Source organism: Mauremys mutica, chromosome 16, assembly GCF_020497125.1.
Source record: "Mauremys mutica isolate MM-2020 ecotype Southern chromosome 16, ASM2049712v1, whole genome shotgun sequence".
NCBI classification, from domain to species: Eukaryota; Metazoa; Chordata; order Testudines; family Geoemydidae; genus Mauremys; species Mauremys mutica.
In genome coordinates, this window is record NC_059087.1 from 3,025,669 (window position 1) to 3,043,165 (window position 17,497).

General features: G+C 40.3%; 1 protein-coding gene across 1 annotated transcript in view; it reads right to left on the bottom strand.

Annotated features, from left to right (window-relative positions):
* GRK3 (G protein-coupled receptor kinase 3) overlaps positions 1-17,497 on the bottom strand; it is a 122,307-nt gene that overhangs the window by 47,745 nt on the left and 57,065 nt on the right. Inside the window, exon 3 of the mRNA XM_044989389.1 lies at positions 10,860-10,933. Coding sequence (XP_044845324.1) covers positions 10,860-10,933 — 74 coding nt within the window. The remainder of the gene's footprint in view (positions 1-10,859; positions 10,934-17,497) is intronic.

Consider the following 17,497-nt stretch of genomic DNA (forward strand, 5'->3'; position numbering starts at 1 on the left):
ATGTATTTGGAGCATATGCATAAAGTAGATCCAGCAGCCTGGAAGCCAAATGAGCAACACTGTCTATGCTGTAGGCCTTAGCAGTAGCACTTTAATATTATATGTATACATTCAAATACACACACCACCTATAAGTAGGAAGTGCCACAAAACAAAGGAGACTAGAGATGGAGTTTGTGAGTGATCAGATCACCTTGTCTAATGAAGATCTCTAACTAGAAATACTGATATTGGACACATCAGAGTTCATACGTAGCTCGGCTGTAACTCTGAAGAAAATTAACTTCTAATTTTATGCCAGAGTCCTGAGTGCAAGTACTGAGAGAACTGGATAAAACACATTAGGGGTTCAACAGGTTTAATATAGATAACAAGTGCATTCCCTGTTATGACAGTAGTAAGAGTGTAATCTCATTTTACAGTCCTTGCAATCCCATTTTTACAGAATAGAACTACTGAGATACTGTGCTATTTTTTAAACAAATGTGATTTCCTAGTGTTTGTTAGCAGACTGGGGTTTGGGGCAGCATTCAGGCCTCTCAATGGGCTGAGCTGAATCAGTTATATAATTTTCTAATCAGTTACCATGGAAAAAAGACTTCTGTGTTTACATCAGCTTTTTAAAATACTGAGAGTGGAAAACAACTTTTATGAGGAAGAGACTACTGCACTGACGTTCTCTTAAGAGGAGATACTGTATTATCAATATCTGCTGGAAAAAATGACGTATTTCAGGAATTTCTAGTGGTCCCTTCACAGAAGGATCTTGAGTTTGATCTTGTTTACTATAGACCACTACACCACCAGTTGCAAAGGAAATTTAAGTGAACTTGCTTCCAGCATAGTGTTTATAATTTAATTAACCACATTAAGTCTGTAGTTAGAACAACAGAATTTAGGTTAAGATATTTGAGAATATTGTAAGAAATATAAGAATGACTGGTTTACAAATTCACTGCAATTTCTACGACTTTTGTTTAGTGAGTAAGCAGCATTAGTGCTGCATAAAGAGATGAGATTATTGCCTCATCAAGGTCTAAAAACTGCTTTAGACATGGCAGATAAGTCTTAATGCTCATTCTGTGATACAGGAACAGACTAGGTCATAACAAATTTGGGAACATCCACTTGAGCACTCTCACAGAAGAGATAGTATATAAGGATAAATCTAGGTGAGAGCAACAGATAACCACGGGGACTTACAAATAGGTTTTGCTCTACCAAAGCAGTAAGAAAGCCAGGGAGGAGGCATAAGATATAGGTTCTGTTAGGATGAACCTCAGACTTTGTCTCATGACAGCGAGGCCAACCCCGAAAGACCTCAGATCCATTCTGTTCTGAAGAAGAGTTTATCAATGCAAATCTTTCAATGGGAGGATTACTGGCAAGACTCCTACTAGGGCATGGAGAAGAAGGAAAAGAAAGAGATAGTTTAATATCCCCGAAGGACGGCTTTAGTTTTGATCTACTGAACCTCCTCCACTTCATTCTGTGAAGAACCAGGATACAAATGAAGCACCGAGAATGCTGATTTGCACTGGATCCATCCATCAGCTTGTGAATCAAGGAAATCAAAGCACTCCAGGGCTGAGACTCAATCTGGCCCTTTTCAAAGCCTCTTTAAGAAGGAACAGAGCACTATGGTTTCCTGGACTTCCAGACCTACAAAGTAAAGGCTGCACAGATGATGTGGTGCCCAGTCACACATCTGTCATTGAGACTAACGTTGGGCAGGCTGGAGTTGGTGAGTCTCCACTTGGAGAGAACACATGGACCAGACTCTGGAAAAAGCTTTCATACAGGTGGGGAAAAAAACAAGGCTCTGTGATCACCACTTTAACAAGTGGAAAAGGTAATCCAGATTTAAGAGAAAGCAAGTAGTTCAGGAGATATAAAACTGAAGGACACAGAAGGGTATGTTTTGCTGCCATTTCGGAACACATTTTTCTTTTGGAAGCTGTCATGGTTACAGGGCAAGCAGCAATTTAGACCCTTTGCAGTCCCTCTCAAGTGCACCACTACAAGTAACTACCTTTTTCTCAGGGTGGAATTTCACAATTCATCCCATGCTTAAAATGGGTCTCTGGCTACAGTCCCCATTTTTACCAACTGTTATAATGACACAGCTCTAACTGTATTTGGAGCTTGTGACCAGAGTCTGATTACAGTGACACAAACATACTATGAATCCAAAGACCCGTAGCAATTAGCGTACCGGGTTAAAAATAAGAAAAGCCTAAACACATAGTCTTACCTAAGCCTAGACTTCCCTTGCGAGTTTAAGGAGGTTCCACTTAACCCAGGCCCCGCCAAGCACTGGGCTGGGTGAGACAGGTTGCCCCTGCAACTGCTGCCTCTCAGACAGTCTGATGTTCCATTCTGTATCTCTCAAGTCACAGGTTCTTTTTATTCATTCCAAAGTCCCTTTGTTCAGAGTTCCTGCTTGAAGATGTCCTGGGATTTTGAGTAGGGCCCCTGAAACTGATCAAACTAGCTTATGCATTTCTCCAGAGGATAACTTTAAACGGTGCATTCCTGAGAGTAAGTATCAGAGGGGAAGCCATGGTAGTCTGGATCTGTAAAAGCAGCAAAAAGTCCTGTGGCACCTTATAGACTAATAGACGTTTTGGAGCATGAGCTTTCGTGGGTGAATACCCACATGCATCCGATGAAGCAGGTATTCACCCACGAAAGCTCATGCTCCAAAACGTCTGTTAGTCTATAAGGTGCCACAGGACTTTTTGCTATTCCTGAGATTGTCGTTTTGAGCACCAAGCAATTGAATTCCGTCTACAAATTGTTTGGGAGTTCCTGTAGGAGTTACCCTTTACTTATCTTTTAGCCCACAAAGCAATCACTAAAGCTAGATACACAGATATAGAAATATAACAATAATAATTAATAAAGATAATTCCCATGCTCTTCACAGAAGCCTTGCAAAATTCAAGTAGAATTTGTTGCACTCCATCTACACAGATTAAACAACACGCACTCTTCAAGGGGATAAAATTCAAATAGCTTGTTGGAATAAATCCTTGTCAGAGTGAAGAATATGTTCTTGTGATGGGAGCTCTGAAGAGCTTTCCTCCTAAATCTGTGCATGATAATAAAATTTTATAACCACTTCAGAGTTTTTAAACATGTTCTAAGGTTGAATCGGAACCCTGAAGGATTGGGAAAGTGTAGCACAAACACTGTCAACTCTTATTACTGGCCAACATTAGCCTCTCTGCAGCAATTGTCTAAGAATAAATGCCACATTGAGTCACAAAATGGTAAACCAATTCAACAGTGCTGGGCCAACTACCTCCTTTCTTTCCATCTAGGGAAATGAGAATGTGTCATCAAGAATATCCTGACTCTATTGCAGGCAAGCAAGATGATGTAAGAAGACACTTTTTAAAATCAGATCATGGATGGCATACAAATTCAGCTAATTTTACAGGTTTATTTAATAGAACACTTCTACACAGAGCCAAAAGGAACATGATGGTGGGCAGAGCTCACAAACTGTCATGGTTTATCTGATAACTGATATATAGTAATAACAGCTCCCTCATGAGTTACTGTACTGTCCCATAAATATGGTGGTAATACTGATTCATATATGATAGTCCTCTGGCAGACTGAAATACCACAGCTCCCCTTCAGAAATACTATCTGACAATATATCTTTTCAAATGCTGAAATTAGAATGCTTAAGTTACCAAGCACCTAAAAAATGATTTTTGACAGATCTGGATGAATCACTCATCCAGATAAACGCACGATCGTGACTCACATTGCAATAACATACGAGATCCCTTCAGCATGGAGCCTTTTTACATCTAGGGATAATTTTTATGTAACAATTTATTCAAATTATTCTACCTGAAAAATATGGTAAGTAAATCAAATATATAAACATTTCAAAGCTTTCAAACATAATACTTTACTGTAGGAAATACAGCAAGTCTCTTTTTAAAATATCTAAAGGGGACTTTTCTAAAAATATGTAACAAGACTTTTAAAATATTTTTAGGCCATGTTTTTCTAACCCTTAAAGTGCAACTTCAAATTGTTTCAAAGATAAATAAGTGACATGCAATAACTCATGTTTCTAAATAGTATCTATACAAACTGCTTTCTTGGTTAGATACTACAGTAATTTCTTAAATGTATAAACAGATGGAAATCATAGAAAAATGTATTCAGTATTCCTCTTTACAATGCATAACATTTCTTAACTCAAATTAGCAATTTTGGAGTTCTAAGCATTTATCTTTAGACCAACAGCAGCTTAGGAAGAAGCAATCACTTAACATTAAATTGACAAAGCCCTGGCTGGGATGGTTTAGTTGGGGTTGGTCCTGCTTTGAGCAGGGGGTTGGACAAGATGACCTCCTGAGGTCCCTTCCAACCCTGATATTCTATGATTAATGACTTTGCTAGTTATTATCCTATTTTGAAAGTTCTCTTTTGAGGCAGTCATGGAAGGACAATACCAGCTTCATCTGGATTCTTCTGATATACCAGATCCCTAGTACTCTAACCTGATGTCTGGTTTTGGTACAGAGGCTGTATTAGTATCCTTAGTCAACTATCTCCTTCTGGCAACAGAAAACAGCTGACCTTATTAAATCTATCAGCAGTCTTTGATAACATTACTCACGAGGTGCTGCTTACCCACCTGCAGGATCTGTCATGAATTGATGGGACTGTTCTGCAGTAGTTCTGTTTGTTCCTTTACAAGAAGTCTCAGAAAGTGATAGGAAGTAATTATTCATCACTCTAAGGTCCCTCTTATGCAAAGTCCTAGAGGATTATACTTTGTTGCCCCTTCTGTTCTACATGTAAGAGGCTGCCAAGGAAGTTTGAAGCATTTGGGGCTGCAGTGTGAACAATACATGGATAAAATTCAACTTTACATCATCTTTTTCACAAGTGCAGATGGTGCAGTTTGCTAATCCGTATCACGCAACGGAGAAACAAAAACATACTGGCTGAAAAAACAGTCTAGACAAGACAGAGTTAATGTGGGTTGACACAGAGTATTATTTACAGAAACTGATTGTAGATGTGACTGCTTTCTCTGTTGGTGTCTCACTCCATGTCAAGTTGGTTGGCAATCTTGGGGGTACGTTTGGACTCTGTTTTATGGCTCCAAATGCCTTTTAAATTGACTATAATGATTTTATAATTGGATCAGAACAACAACAGAACCAAAAATCAATCACGTTAATGCAGTGAGCTACAAGCAGTCACACTTCATTCTTGAGTCAAGCTCTTAATTCAACTCCAGTTGCAACTGAAAAGACTTTTTTATTCTGCCACATAGAATGCTCCAGGCCGTGAAGATACAGCAACCATTTTCACCTCAGTTCTTAAAATTCTGTACACAGTGCCCTCAGCTGATCTTGAATTTCCATGCACTGCAAAACTGTGGTAACTGATATCTCATCTGCAGTTAATTATCTTTCATTGTTGCATAATCCATTATGCAATTGTCACCGCTAGATTGATTCAACACCATGTATTCGCCTCAAGACTACTCTTTAAAACTACTAGGAAGCTTCAGTTTGTGTAGAATCCAGCGGTCCAAATAACGGGTAGAGCGAGATGACATGCACTCACGGCACCTATGCTCCATCGAATACACTGGCTCTCAATACTCTTCCAAGTGCATTTCAAGGTGTTGGCTTTAATCTGCACGTATAAAGACCTATATTATTTGGGACTTGACTATCTTAGATATTATTTTTCTCTCTATGTACGCCATTATCACAACGGATATAAACTGAAGTGTTTTTGCTGACAGTCTCTAAATGTGCATTTCTGAAGACTGGAGACAGAATACCTAATGGTAGAACTTAATCCCACAGTGTGACAATGTGGCCAAAAGACCTAATGCGATTATGAGATGCATAAATAGGGGAATCTCGAGTAGGAGCAGAGAGGTTATTTTATCTCTGCAATTGGCACTGCCGCGACCGCTGCTGGAATACTGCGTTCCGTTCTGGTGCCCACAATTCAAGAAGGATGTTAATCAATAGGACAGAGTCCAGAGAAGAGCCATAAGAATGATTAAAAGAGTAGAAAACATGCCTTATAGTGATAAAGTCAAGGAGCTCAATCTATTTAACTTAACAAAGAAGTGTTAAGGGGTGACTTGATCACAGTCTGTAAGTACCTACATGGGGAATAAATATTTAATAATAGGCTCTTTAATCTAGTAGGGGAAGGTATAATATGATCCAATGGCTGGTAGTTAAAATTAGACAAATTCAAACTGGAAATAAGGTGTAAGTTTTTAAGGGTGAGAGTAATTACTTATTGGAACAATTTACTGAGGGTCATGGTGGGTTCCTCCATCATCGACAATTTTTTAAATCACAATTGGCTGTTTTTCTAAAAGATCTGTGCCAGGAATTATTTTTGGAAGTTCTCTGGCCTATGTTATACAGGAGGTCAGACCAGATGATCACAACGGTCCCTTCTGACCTCAGAATCTATGAATAGTAAGCTTGTCAGAGCCCACATTTCTTAGCTTCTGAGAACTGTGCAAGTCCACATTTTTCAGCAAACTCTTTGCTGAATGGGTCTGAACTGAGACAGTCTTCATTTTAACTGTCTTGTCTTTTTATTTTCTGATTAAACTTTGCAGAAAAGGAGCAGGAAAATATAATGAAATTCAAGTTTAAAAAAAAACAACAGAATCCTCATTCTATAGCAATGTTACATACCCACGTTGCCTAATTCAGGTGAAGTTTCTTGACAAGAAATGATGATATTCAGAATATTCCATATCAGCCTGTCCCCTAGATCTCAACCAATTACTGATGGCTAGATTAAGAGGTATATGCAGATAGCTGACTCTTACTTTGCGTTTTTATAACAACAAAAATCATGTAAATGTATATCTAAATTGTATACGTCTCTCTATAAATCTTTATGCACCACTTGTCTTCTTAGATTATAAACGTATTAAAATGTAGGACTATGTCAGTCTTCATATGTATATACACAAATGACAGCTGGCACAATGAGGTCAGGTCCTGATTGGTGCCCCTCAGTCTACTGTTAAATAAATACTAAATAATAAGATATGCAACTCACTGATGTGCAAGATAGGCAATTCGGTAATGTCAATGGAGATTGCAGGTGCACATCTGAAGGAAGAATATAGCTCCTAAATGTAACTTTAAAAGAAGTACACTAAAGGTTGCTCTTTTTTCTAAAATATGTTTGAATCGATTTGTAAAGAATAAAAAAACCCTAAAGGCCTGACAATCCTAATAGTCCAGCCTGCAGCTTGCTTTTGGTTTCAGCTTTAGCATGAGTCACAGCATCCAGAAATAGTTGGCTTCAGTACAGTACATACAGTAACTTCACCATATGCTCAAGTGGAAAAGGCATTCATATACCTACACTATTCCAATCATAAATCATGATTCTTCCCCCCCCCCCCCCGCCCTCCCATCAGCCTATTGGTATTTTTGAAACCTTTGGGTGCATGGATCTGATAAATGCCAATATAGTTAAGTTTCAGTCAATGTGTTTTTTCTTACATTATCATTTTCATCAGCCAAAAGCCTGCACACCGCAGTGGCATCATGAAACCAAAGACCAAATAAACTCAACATGTCTTCAAGTGAAGGTATCTATTACAACTGCACTTCTTTAAGTGTTCTATGAATCCACTGTTACAAAAACACAAGAAGCTTAATAAAAAGACTGAGTCTCAATATGTACAGGTTTCAGAGTAGCAGCCGTGTTAGTCTGTATCCGCAAAAAGAACAGGAGTACTTGTGGCACCTTAAAGACTAACAAATTTATTATAGCATGAGCTTTCGTGAGCTGCAGCTCACTTCTTCGGATGCATAGAATGGAACACACAGACAGGGGATATTTATACATACAGAGAACATGAAAAGGTGGAAGTATGCATACCAACAGGCAGAGTCTAATCAATTGAGATGAGCTATCGTCAGCAGGAGGAAAAAAAACTTTTTGAAGTGATAATTAAGATGGCCCATAGAAGGTGTGAGGAGAACTTAACATAGGGAAATAGATTCAATTGGTGTAATGACCCAACCATTCCCAGTCTTTGTTTAAGCCACAGTTAATAGTATCTAGTTTGCATATTAATTCAAGTTCAGCAGTTTCTCTTTGGAGTCTGTTTTTGAAGTTTTTTTGTTGCAAAATTGCCACCTTCAAGTCTGTCACTGAGTGGTTGGAGAGGTTGAGGTGTTCTCCCACTGGTTTTTGAATGTTATGATTCCTGATGTCAGATTTGTGTCCATTTATTCTTTTGCGTAGAGACTGTCCGGTTTGGCCAATGTACACGGCAGAGAGGCATTGCTGGCACATGATGGCATATATCACGTTGGTAGATGTGCAGGTGTACGAGCCCCTGATGGCGTGTCTGATGTGATTAGGTCCTATGATGGTGTCACTTGAATGGATATGTGGACAGAGCTGGCATCGGGCTTTGTTGCAAGGATAGGTTTCTGGGTTAGTGTTTATGTTGTATGGTGTGCGGTTGCTGGTGAGTATTTGCTTCAGGTTGGGAGGCTGTCTATAAGCGAGGACTGGCCTGTCTCCCAAGATCTGTGAGAGTGAGGGATCATCTTTAAGGATAGGTTGTAAATCTTTGATGATGCGCTGGAGAGGTTTTAGTTGGGGGCTGTAGGTGATGGCTAGTGGTGTTCTGTTATTTTCTTTTTTAGGCCTGTCCTGTAGTAGGTGGCTTCTGGGTACTCTTCTGGCTCTGTCAATCTGTTTTTTCACTTCAGCAGATGGGTATTGTAGGTTTAAGAATGCTTGATAGAGATCTTGTAGGTGTTTATCTCTGTCTGAGGGATTGGAGCAAATATGGTTGTATCTTAGAGCTTGGCTGTAGACAATGGATCGTGTGGTGTGTCCGGGATGGAAGCTGGAGGCATGTAAGTAAGTATAGCGGTCAGTGGGTTTCCGGTATAGGGTGGTATTTATGTGACCATCGTTTATTAGCACAGTAGTGTCTAGGAAATGGACCGCTTGTGTGGATTGGTCTAGGCTGAGGTTATGGGGCAAGTGATGTGCACGGGCTGAAACTGTGGAAAAGCAACATCACTTGCCCCATAACCTAAGCCGTGCTGAACACAATGCCATCAACAGCCTCAAGAACAACTCTGACATCATAATCAAACAGGCTGACAAAGGAGGTGCTGTCGTCATCATGAATAGGTCGGAATATGAACATCCCGGACACACCACACGATCCATTGTCTACAGCCAAGCTCTAAGATACAACCGTATTTGCTCCAATCCCTCAGACAGAGATAAACACCTACAAGATCTCTATCAAGCATTCTTAAACCTACAATACCCACCTGCTGAAGTGAAAAAACAGATTGACAGAGCCAGAAGAGTACCCAGAAGCCACCTACTACAGGACAGGCCTAAAAAAGAAAATAACAGAACACCACTAGCCATCACCTACAGCCCCCAACTAAAACCTCTCCAGCGCATCATCAAAGATTTACAACCTATCCTTAAAGATGATCCCTCACTCTCACAGATCTTGGGAGACAGGCCAGTCCTCGCTTATAGACAGCCTCCCAACCTGAAGCAAATACTCACCAGCAACCGCATACCATACAACATAAACACTAACCCAGGAACCTATCCTTGCAACAAAGCCCGATGCCAGCTCTGTCCACATATCCATTCAAGTGACACCATCATAGGACCTAATCACATCAGACACGCCATCAGGGGCTCGTACACCTGCACATCTACCAACGTGATATATGCCATCATGTGCCAGCAATGCCCCTCTGCCATGTACATTGGCCAAACCGGACAGTCTCTACGCAAAAGAATAAATGGACACAAATCTGACATCAGGAATCATAACATTCAAAAACCAGTGGGAGAACACTTCAACCTCTCCAACCACTCAGTGACAGACTTGAAGGTGGCAATTTTGCAACAAAAAAACTTCAAAAACAGACTCCAAAGAGAAACTGCTGAACTTGAATTAATATGCAAACTAGATACTATTAACTGTGGCTTAAACAAAGACTGGGAATGGTTGGGTCATTACACCAATTGAATCTATTTCCCTATGTTAAGTTCTCCTCACACCTTCTATGGGCCATCTTAATTATCACTTCAAAAAGTTTTTTTTCCTCCTGCTGACGATAGCTCATCTCAATTGATTAGACTCTGCCTGTTGGTATGCATACTTCCACCTTTTCATGTTCTCTGTATGTATAAATATCCCGTCTGTGTGTTCCATTCTATGCATCCGAAGAAGTGAGCTGCAGCTCACGAAAGCTCATGCTATAATAAATTTGTTAGTCTTTAAAGTGCCACAAGTACTCCTGTTCAATATGTACAGTTATGCCAAATAATAGCACAGCTGGAACATAAGCCAACAAAATAAGTTCTCCTTTCAGCATTTCATTTTGTATTGTTTAAATGTGCGATCATTATCAATGTGATACCAAAGACATCACAGTAATCACCTTACAAGCATATATGATTTGAAAACTGTACAAAAAAGCCAATTAAATTTAATACTTTGTTCTAACATTTTATTTTAAAAAGCCTCTGATATATGTTTAAAAAGCTAGCTCTGTTGTTGTAAGATCCAAATGTTACTTACCACCATTTCTTATGAATCATTAATCTACTTAAGGAAACTGAAATGTATCAGAACAATGCCTATCATAATACACACACCCCTTTTCCTCCGTTATACCCCCCCACCAGCGCCACCCATATGCTCTTCCTACCAAGCCCCACCCCCAAACACAAATACACCTGGTCCTGGCAAGCCAGTAATTAAGCTTATGACATAGAACACCAATAGGAGATAAAAGGTTTCTTACCTCTTCATAAAATTTCAGCTGAGGGACAGCTTCATCAATTTCATTCATACAATAATCTTTAAAAAGCAAAAATCCTAAAACAAACAAAAAATACTTTAGAGAGAAAAACATGAATTAACATGGTCACTTCCAGGCAGGATGTATAGTAACCAATCTTCTTTTGGAATTTGTTTGTACCTCTGTAAGTATTGCTAACGGCTGAAGTATATCAATTACAATTATTTAATGTCTGTACAGTATTTTGAAAATGTATAGTAATATATAAGTATTGCTATTAACTTATTTCCCCTGGGTTGCAATAAACATAATCCTCTTTCATTTGATCGTAACTGTATAAAATGTTCACATTGTGCACTGAAATTTTTCATGCCTGGTCTCTGACCAAAGGTGAATTTTTTTCAGAAACCTTGAATAATATCCATCTCTGAGTTTCCACAAATGAGGAGAGAAAGTATAGATATATTTTCCTGTTTTAAACAATTCAAACCACATTTTATAGTAATAAAAATGCCAGCACCGCTTTTCTAACCTACTAATACTTGGATCTTTTTTACCCAATATTTCAAATACATTTTATAAACAACAACATAACATTATTTTCAAAGACATTTGTAAAGACTTGAAAACATGACTACTGCAGTCTGTTCCTTGATTTCTAAGATGGGATGTTGAGCAGAGTGTTTTCTCACAAGCAGTGTTCAAAAAACATATTGTTTTTATGTATGTCTGAGCTGATATCTGCTATCCTGAACTATCTTTTTGCTCAGCTTAACATGGATGTCTCTTGCCAGTGCTACCTGTTATGGTTATCTCCAAGAATCTAGGAGCTGTTAATGTACATGCTTTCAGCTCACTTCAGCAACCAATATCTTTTTCCTTACTTGCTCTTAGTAAGCGTTCACTGAAATCATAACCAATGACAGATGTGGTCATGAAACACTAAGGTACAGCTGAATGGGCTCTGATGCTGACAAACCAGCTCAGATCAAAGCAACAGGTCAATTCACTTGTTTGGGAATATCAAGGTAGTCTTGAGCGTTAGCTTCCGTTCAAACTAATTCACTCGTATGCTAATAGAAATCAATAGAGATGTTGATTGTATTGTTTTCATTTATCTATATCCTGTACTTAATTAACCCTATATCAAAGGTTTGTGTTAAATATTAAGCTGAAAATTTACTTGATGTGTAAACTTCCTGAAAACCAATGAATGTTACCTGTATTGCTCTCACTTATCTATTTCTATAGTAATGTAATGGAAGACAATTGCATAATGTATATCACTAACTAAATTACTCATCTAAGAAATCTTGTGAAAGCTAAATAAGGGCTTAAGGACCTTAGCAGACAAATGCTAATTTCAAAGCAAGTGGTCACTGATGCGGGGACCTGAGGTCAAAGACTCAAGATGCCTACTTCATCAAAGGAAGCGCCCAGGTGGGCGAAGGCACCTGTCAGCTTGTCTTCTGTGAGCAGGATCTATAACTGCTGATTTAAGAGAATGATCCTGTATTTCTGGACTGGTGGATTCTATCAGGGAGGAATACTGAGAAACTGGACAGAGATCCCTAGAGCCATTCTAGGTAACCCTGAGAGATTTATGGAAAACTAGCAGATTACTACATCTCTGCTACCACTTTGGACTTACAAACTTGGACTCAACTGTTAATATATTTTACCTGCTTTAACTTCTCAATAACTTTAATTTATTTTCTTAGCTAATACATCTTTAGTTACTTTACTAAAGAATTGGCTACCAGCATAGGCACCGACTCTGTGGGTGCTCCGGGGCTGGAGCACTCACGGCAGAAAATTGGTGGGTGCTCTGCACTCACCTGCAGCCAAGCTCCCCGCCCCGCCTCCCTGCCCCAGCTCACCTCACCTCACCTCTGCCTCCACCTCCTCCCCTGAGCACACTGCGTCCCCGCTTCTCCTCCCAGGGCTTGCTGCTGCAAAACAACTGTTTTGCGGCATAACAAGCTGTGGGAGGGAGGGGGAAGGAGCAGGAATGTGGCATACTCAGGGAAGGAGGTGGGGAAGAGGCAGGGCCAGGGTGGGTATTTGGGGAAGGAGTCCAATGGGGCAGGGAGGGGCAGAGTTGGGGGGGGGACTTTGGGGAAGGGGTTGGTATGGGGCGGGAGGGGGCGGGACGGGGTGGAGTCAAGGCGGAGCCAGAGGAGGGGTCAAGCACCCACTGGCACCAGCAGAAGTCAGTTCCCATGACTACCAGAATTGTTTTTGGCATGAGAACAAGAGCATCCATTGACTTGAGGTAAGTGATTGGCCCTTTGGGGCCAGGAGTGACCTAATAACCTTTCATAAAATGACAGAATCATAGAATATTAAGGTTGGAAGAGACCTCAAGAGGTCATCTAGTCCAATCCCCTGCTTAAAGCAGGACCAACCCCAACTAAATCATCCCAGCCAGGGCTTTGTCAAGCCAAAGCCTTAAAAACCTCTAAGGATGGTGATTCCACCACCTCCCTAGGTAACCCATTCCAGTGCTTCACCACCCTCCTAGTGAAATAGTGTTTCCCAATATCCAACCTAGACCTCCCCCATTATAAACTTGAGACCATTGCTTCTTGGTCTGTCATCTGCCACCACTGAGAACAGCCTACCTCCATCCTCTTTGGAACCCCCCCTTCAGGTAGCTGAAGACTGCTATCAAATTCCCCCTCACTCTTCTCTTCTGCAGACTAAATACCCCCGGTTCCCTCAGCCTCTCCTCATGTGCCCCAATCCCCTAATCATTTTCATTGCCCTCCACTGGATTCTCTCCAATTTGTCCACATCCCTTCTGTAGTGGGGGGACCAAAACTGGACGCAGTACTCCAGGTGTTGCCTCACCAGTGCCGAATAGAGGGGAATAATCACTTCCCTCGATCTGCTGGCAATGTTCCTACTAATACAGGACCATTCATCACAAAATCCAGTTTGTCTGGAGAGCCTAAAGGCACTGTCCTTGACTCCCTGGTATGCTAATATTTGTTACTGACTTGGTGAAATCTAATTATAGAATATACCACCAGTTGGGGAGCATCTGCCCTGTTTCCCTACAGTCTGACCTGAGCTTGGCACTCAGAGTTGTGAGCCACTCCAGACAGCGTGACACAGCATGAGGTTGTTTTTTGTTGGTGATGGTTGTTTTTAATGTTGTCAATGTGGTACATCTTTTACCTCCCCATTGTTTGTTTGTTTTTATTTTATTTTTAAATTGTAGCTTGATTTAGGAAGTTTTAAGAGGTTTACAAATCCTATGCATGTACAGATGAGAGGAAATACAATAATTATTACAGTGAGCTTTTGATTAGAAAAACATAATACAGTAATATAATCATTGGCTCTCCCTATTTAACAGAGGTTACCAAGTTACAGAGTAAGCATCTTTACACTACCTGTGACATATTGTTTCTAGTGGTTTAATTAAATTGAGTGAAATCTCTGATTACCCATATTTAACAAACCAGGCATGTCTAGCAAATGTTACTATTAAAAAAAAAAACCCTGGACAGGTGTGCTTGGGTTTGTTTTGTTTTGTTTTTTGCAGATGAATGTACTTTGACTACTGAATAAACGGTAACCAAATATCTAAGTATTTATTTGTCCTCGATCCTTCTGAGTATATTACTGATGCATTAATTTTTTTCATAACAAACACCTCCTATATTTTTTATCCATTTTTCTAGAGCCAGACCATTTTTTCCAATGAGAAGCTTTCAGTAGCCTAGCAGCTACTAGCAGATGAGGGATTAATTCTTCATTTCCTTTTGTGTGACCATTTCTTCTAGGAAGCCCCAGGAAGGTTACCAAAGGATCATTTGATAATAAATATCCAATAAGCTGTGATAATTGCTTTTGAATTTCATCCCAGTAGTCTTTAATGACCTGGACATATCTACCATAGATGCATAAAATCTCCTCTTTCAGCACAATTTCTCCAAAATGTATTCCCATTCAATCTATCTATATTTTAACCTGAATGGCATAAGGCACCACTGAAACAGTATAAAGAAATTTTCTTTTATTGTGTTACAGCCAGAATCAGGAGTCCAGAGGGGAGCTGGAGCAAGTCTGGAGCACAGCAAGGAACAGGGCAGGAGCAGGAGCAAGAGCAAGATGAGGAGCAGGGTTGTACCAAGAGCAAGGCTGGAGCAGGCTAACACCTGGGGGCGGGGGTCTCTTGCCACTGTCAGGCAAGAGAGAGTTCCAACCCTGGAGTGATGTTGAGCAGACTGAGCGGCTGTTCTTCCTGTGAAGTTGACGTACCTGCCCTGAGAGTCACCAGACCAATTCCTGGCTTGTGGATTGGCCACAACCTAGCATAGGAGTGAATCACCCTACAATCACTTCTACTAAAGTTAGCTTTCTGTATAAAGCAGCTTTTCCAGAAAGTTGAGGAACATAATGGCTGACTTGAAAGTACTGGTACCATGGAAGAGTGGACAGTTAAAAGTAATTTTGATCATTAAATAAGTTAGAAAAGTTTCTTTGCTGAATAGCTGGCTAACCATTTGTATTTCATGGCTTTCCCAGTCTTTAAAGCTCTCTGGTTTGCAATTTGGGTTAAGATCTAGACTAGTTGCAATGGGAGTCACTGGCAAGGGAAAAGAACTTAATTTTTCCCAAGTTCTATCCCACAGCTGTAGAGCAGCGTTAGGATGTGTATAAATTTCTGGAAGGCATGATTTTTTATAACTCTATGATAGCCTAGTGATATCTTCACTGCCACAATTTTCTTGTTCAATTAAAAAAAACCTGTTTGGCTGGATTAGAGAGCCCCCAATCCCTTACTGCTTTGAGCTGATTGGCTTGAAAGAACCATAGAACATTTGGAATAGCTAGTGCATCCTCTTTAATGGGTCTGTACAAAGTATCTGCACTCTCTCTTTTTCACCCTCTTTTACAACCTTCTTTCAGGTGCATTTAGCTTATGTAAGCAGTCTGAGGGGAGGGGAAAGGGAGGAGGAATCTCACCGAGTTTCACTGCGTGGATACTGGTCGAGGCTAACAGAAAGCCAATTTGATCATCATGTGATTATTTATGGGGAATGAAACCAGGGAATTACATTCAACTTCACTGCTTTGAGTCTCAAAGTTGTGTGTCAGTTAGCTAAAATAAGGCCACAAATCCAAAACTAACACATCTGCTTTATTTACTCATTTTACATGACACATAGCCCAATCTTAATCACACTCAAATCAAAGGAAAAGCGACAAAGAGTCCTGTGGCACCTTGTAGACTACCGGTATTGGAGCATAAGCTTTCGTGGGTGAATACCCACTTTGTCGGATGCATCGTATTCACCCACGAAAGCTTATGCTACAATACTTCTGGTAGTCTATAAGGTGCCACAGGACTCTTTGTCGCTTTTCACATGTCCAAACTAACACGGCTACCCCTCTGATACTTGAAATCAAAGGGGGGTTTGCTACTGACTTCAGTAGAAACAAAACCACATAAAAATGTCATGCCAGAAGAAAAACTGAGAATCAAGGAGTGATTTAATTAACAATGCTGCTGAAACATGACTGAAGTTTAACCTGACCTCTGAAACTAAATTTCAATGCTGCTAATGTATTCAGATTGTCACTTTACGCCCACGAGAAAAAGACAGGAGAGAGAGAGAGAGCAGGAGGAAGACAGCTCCTGAGGGTGTGTCAAGCAGAAAAAGAAAAGCTTGATTTGTAATGTGCAAAGTTAAGGCTGCTATTAGCAATCTACAGCAGCAGTACTGAGGAGGGTCTAATCTCCCATAGATAAATACCTAACTCCTTTTAACATCAGTGAGAGTTTCACATTCCATTCTGAATGGACACTAGCGAATAGTTTTGAAAACAAAAAAACAAACAAACAATGAACACAAAATAATTATTAGACTGTCATATATCACAGGTAATGGAACAAACCCCAGGGAGGGATGCTACAGTAGATAACTATGTTTCATGGATAGACTTTACAAAAACTAGACAAGCCATTTACAACACACTTTGCTACTCTACAAAAGAAAAAGGACACTAAACTATCTAAACTGCTACATGCCAGAAGGAACCACAACAGTGCTTCCCTGAACCCACCCAACAATATTGTTCATCTTTCCAGCTACACTCTTAGCCCGGCAGAAGAGTCTGTCCTATCTCGGGCCTTCTCCTTTTGCCCCTCCAGGTCCACAGACGTGATACAGGTCTGTGGTGATCTAGAATCCTACTTTCGACGTCTCCGACTCAAAGAGTATTTCCAACACACCTTTGAACAACATACCAACCCACAGAATCCTTCCTACTAGCACTACAAAAAGAAGGATTCTGCGTGGACTCCTCCTGAAGGTCGAAACAACAGACTGGACTTCTACATAGATTGCTTCCGTTGACAAGCTCGGGCTGAAACTGTACAAAAGCAGCATCACTTGCCCCATAACCTCAGCCGTGCTGAACACAACGCCATCAACAGCCTCAGGAACAACTGTGACATCATAATCAAAAAGGCTGACAAAGGAGGTGCTGCCGTCATCACGAATAAGTTGGAATATGAACAAGAGGCTGCTAGGCAGCTCCCTAACTCCACCTTCTATAGGCCATTATCCTCTGATCCCACTGAGGATTATCAAAAGAAACTACACCATCTGCTCAAGAAACTC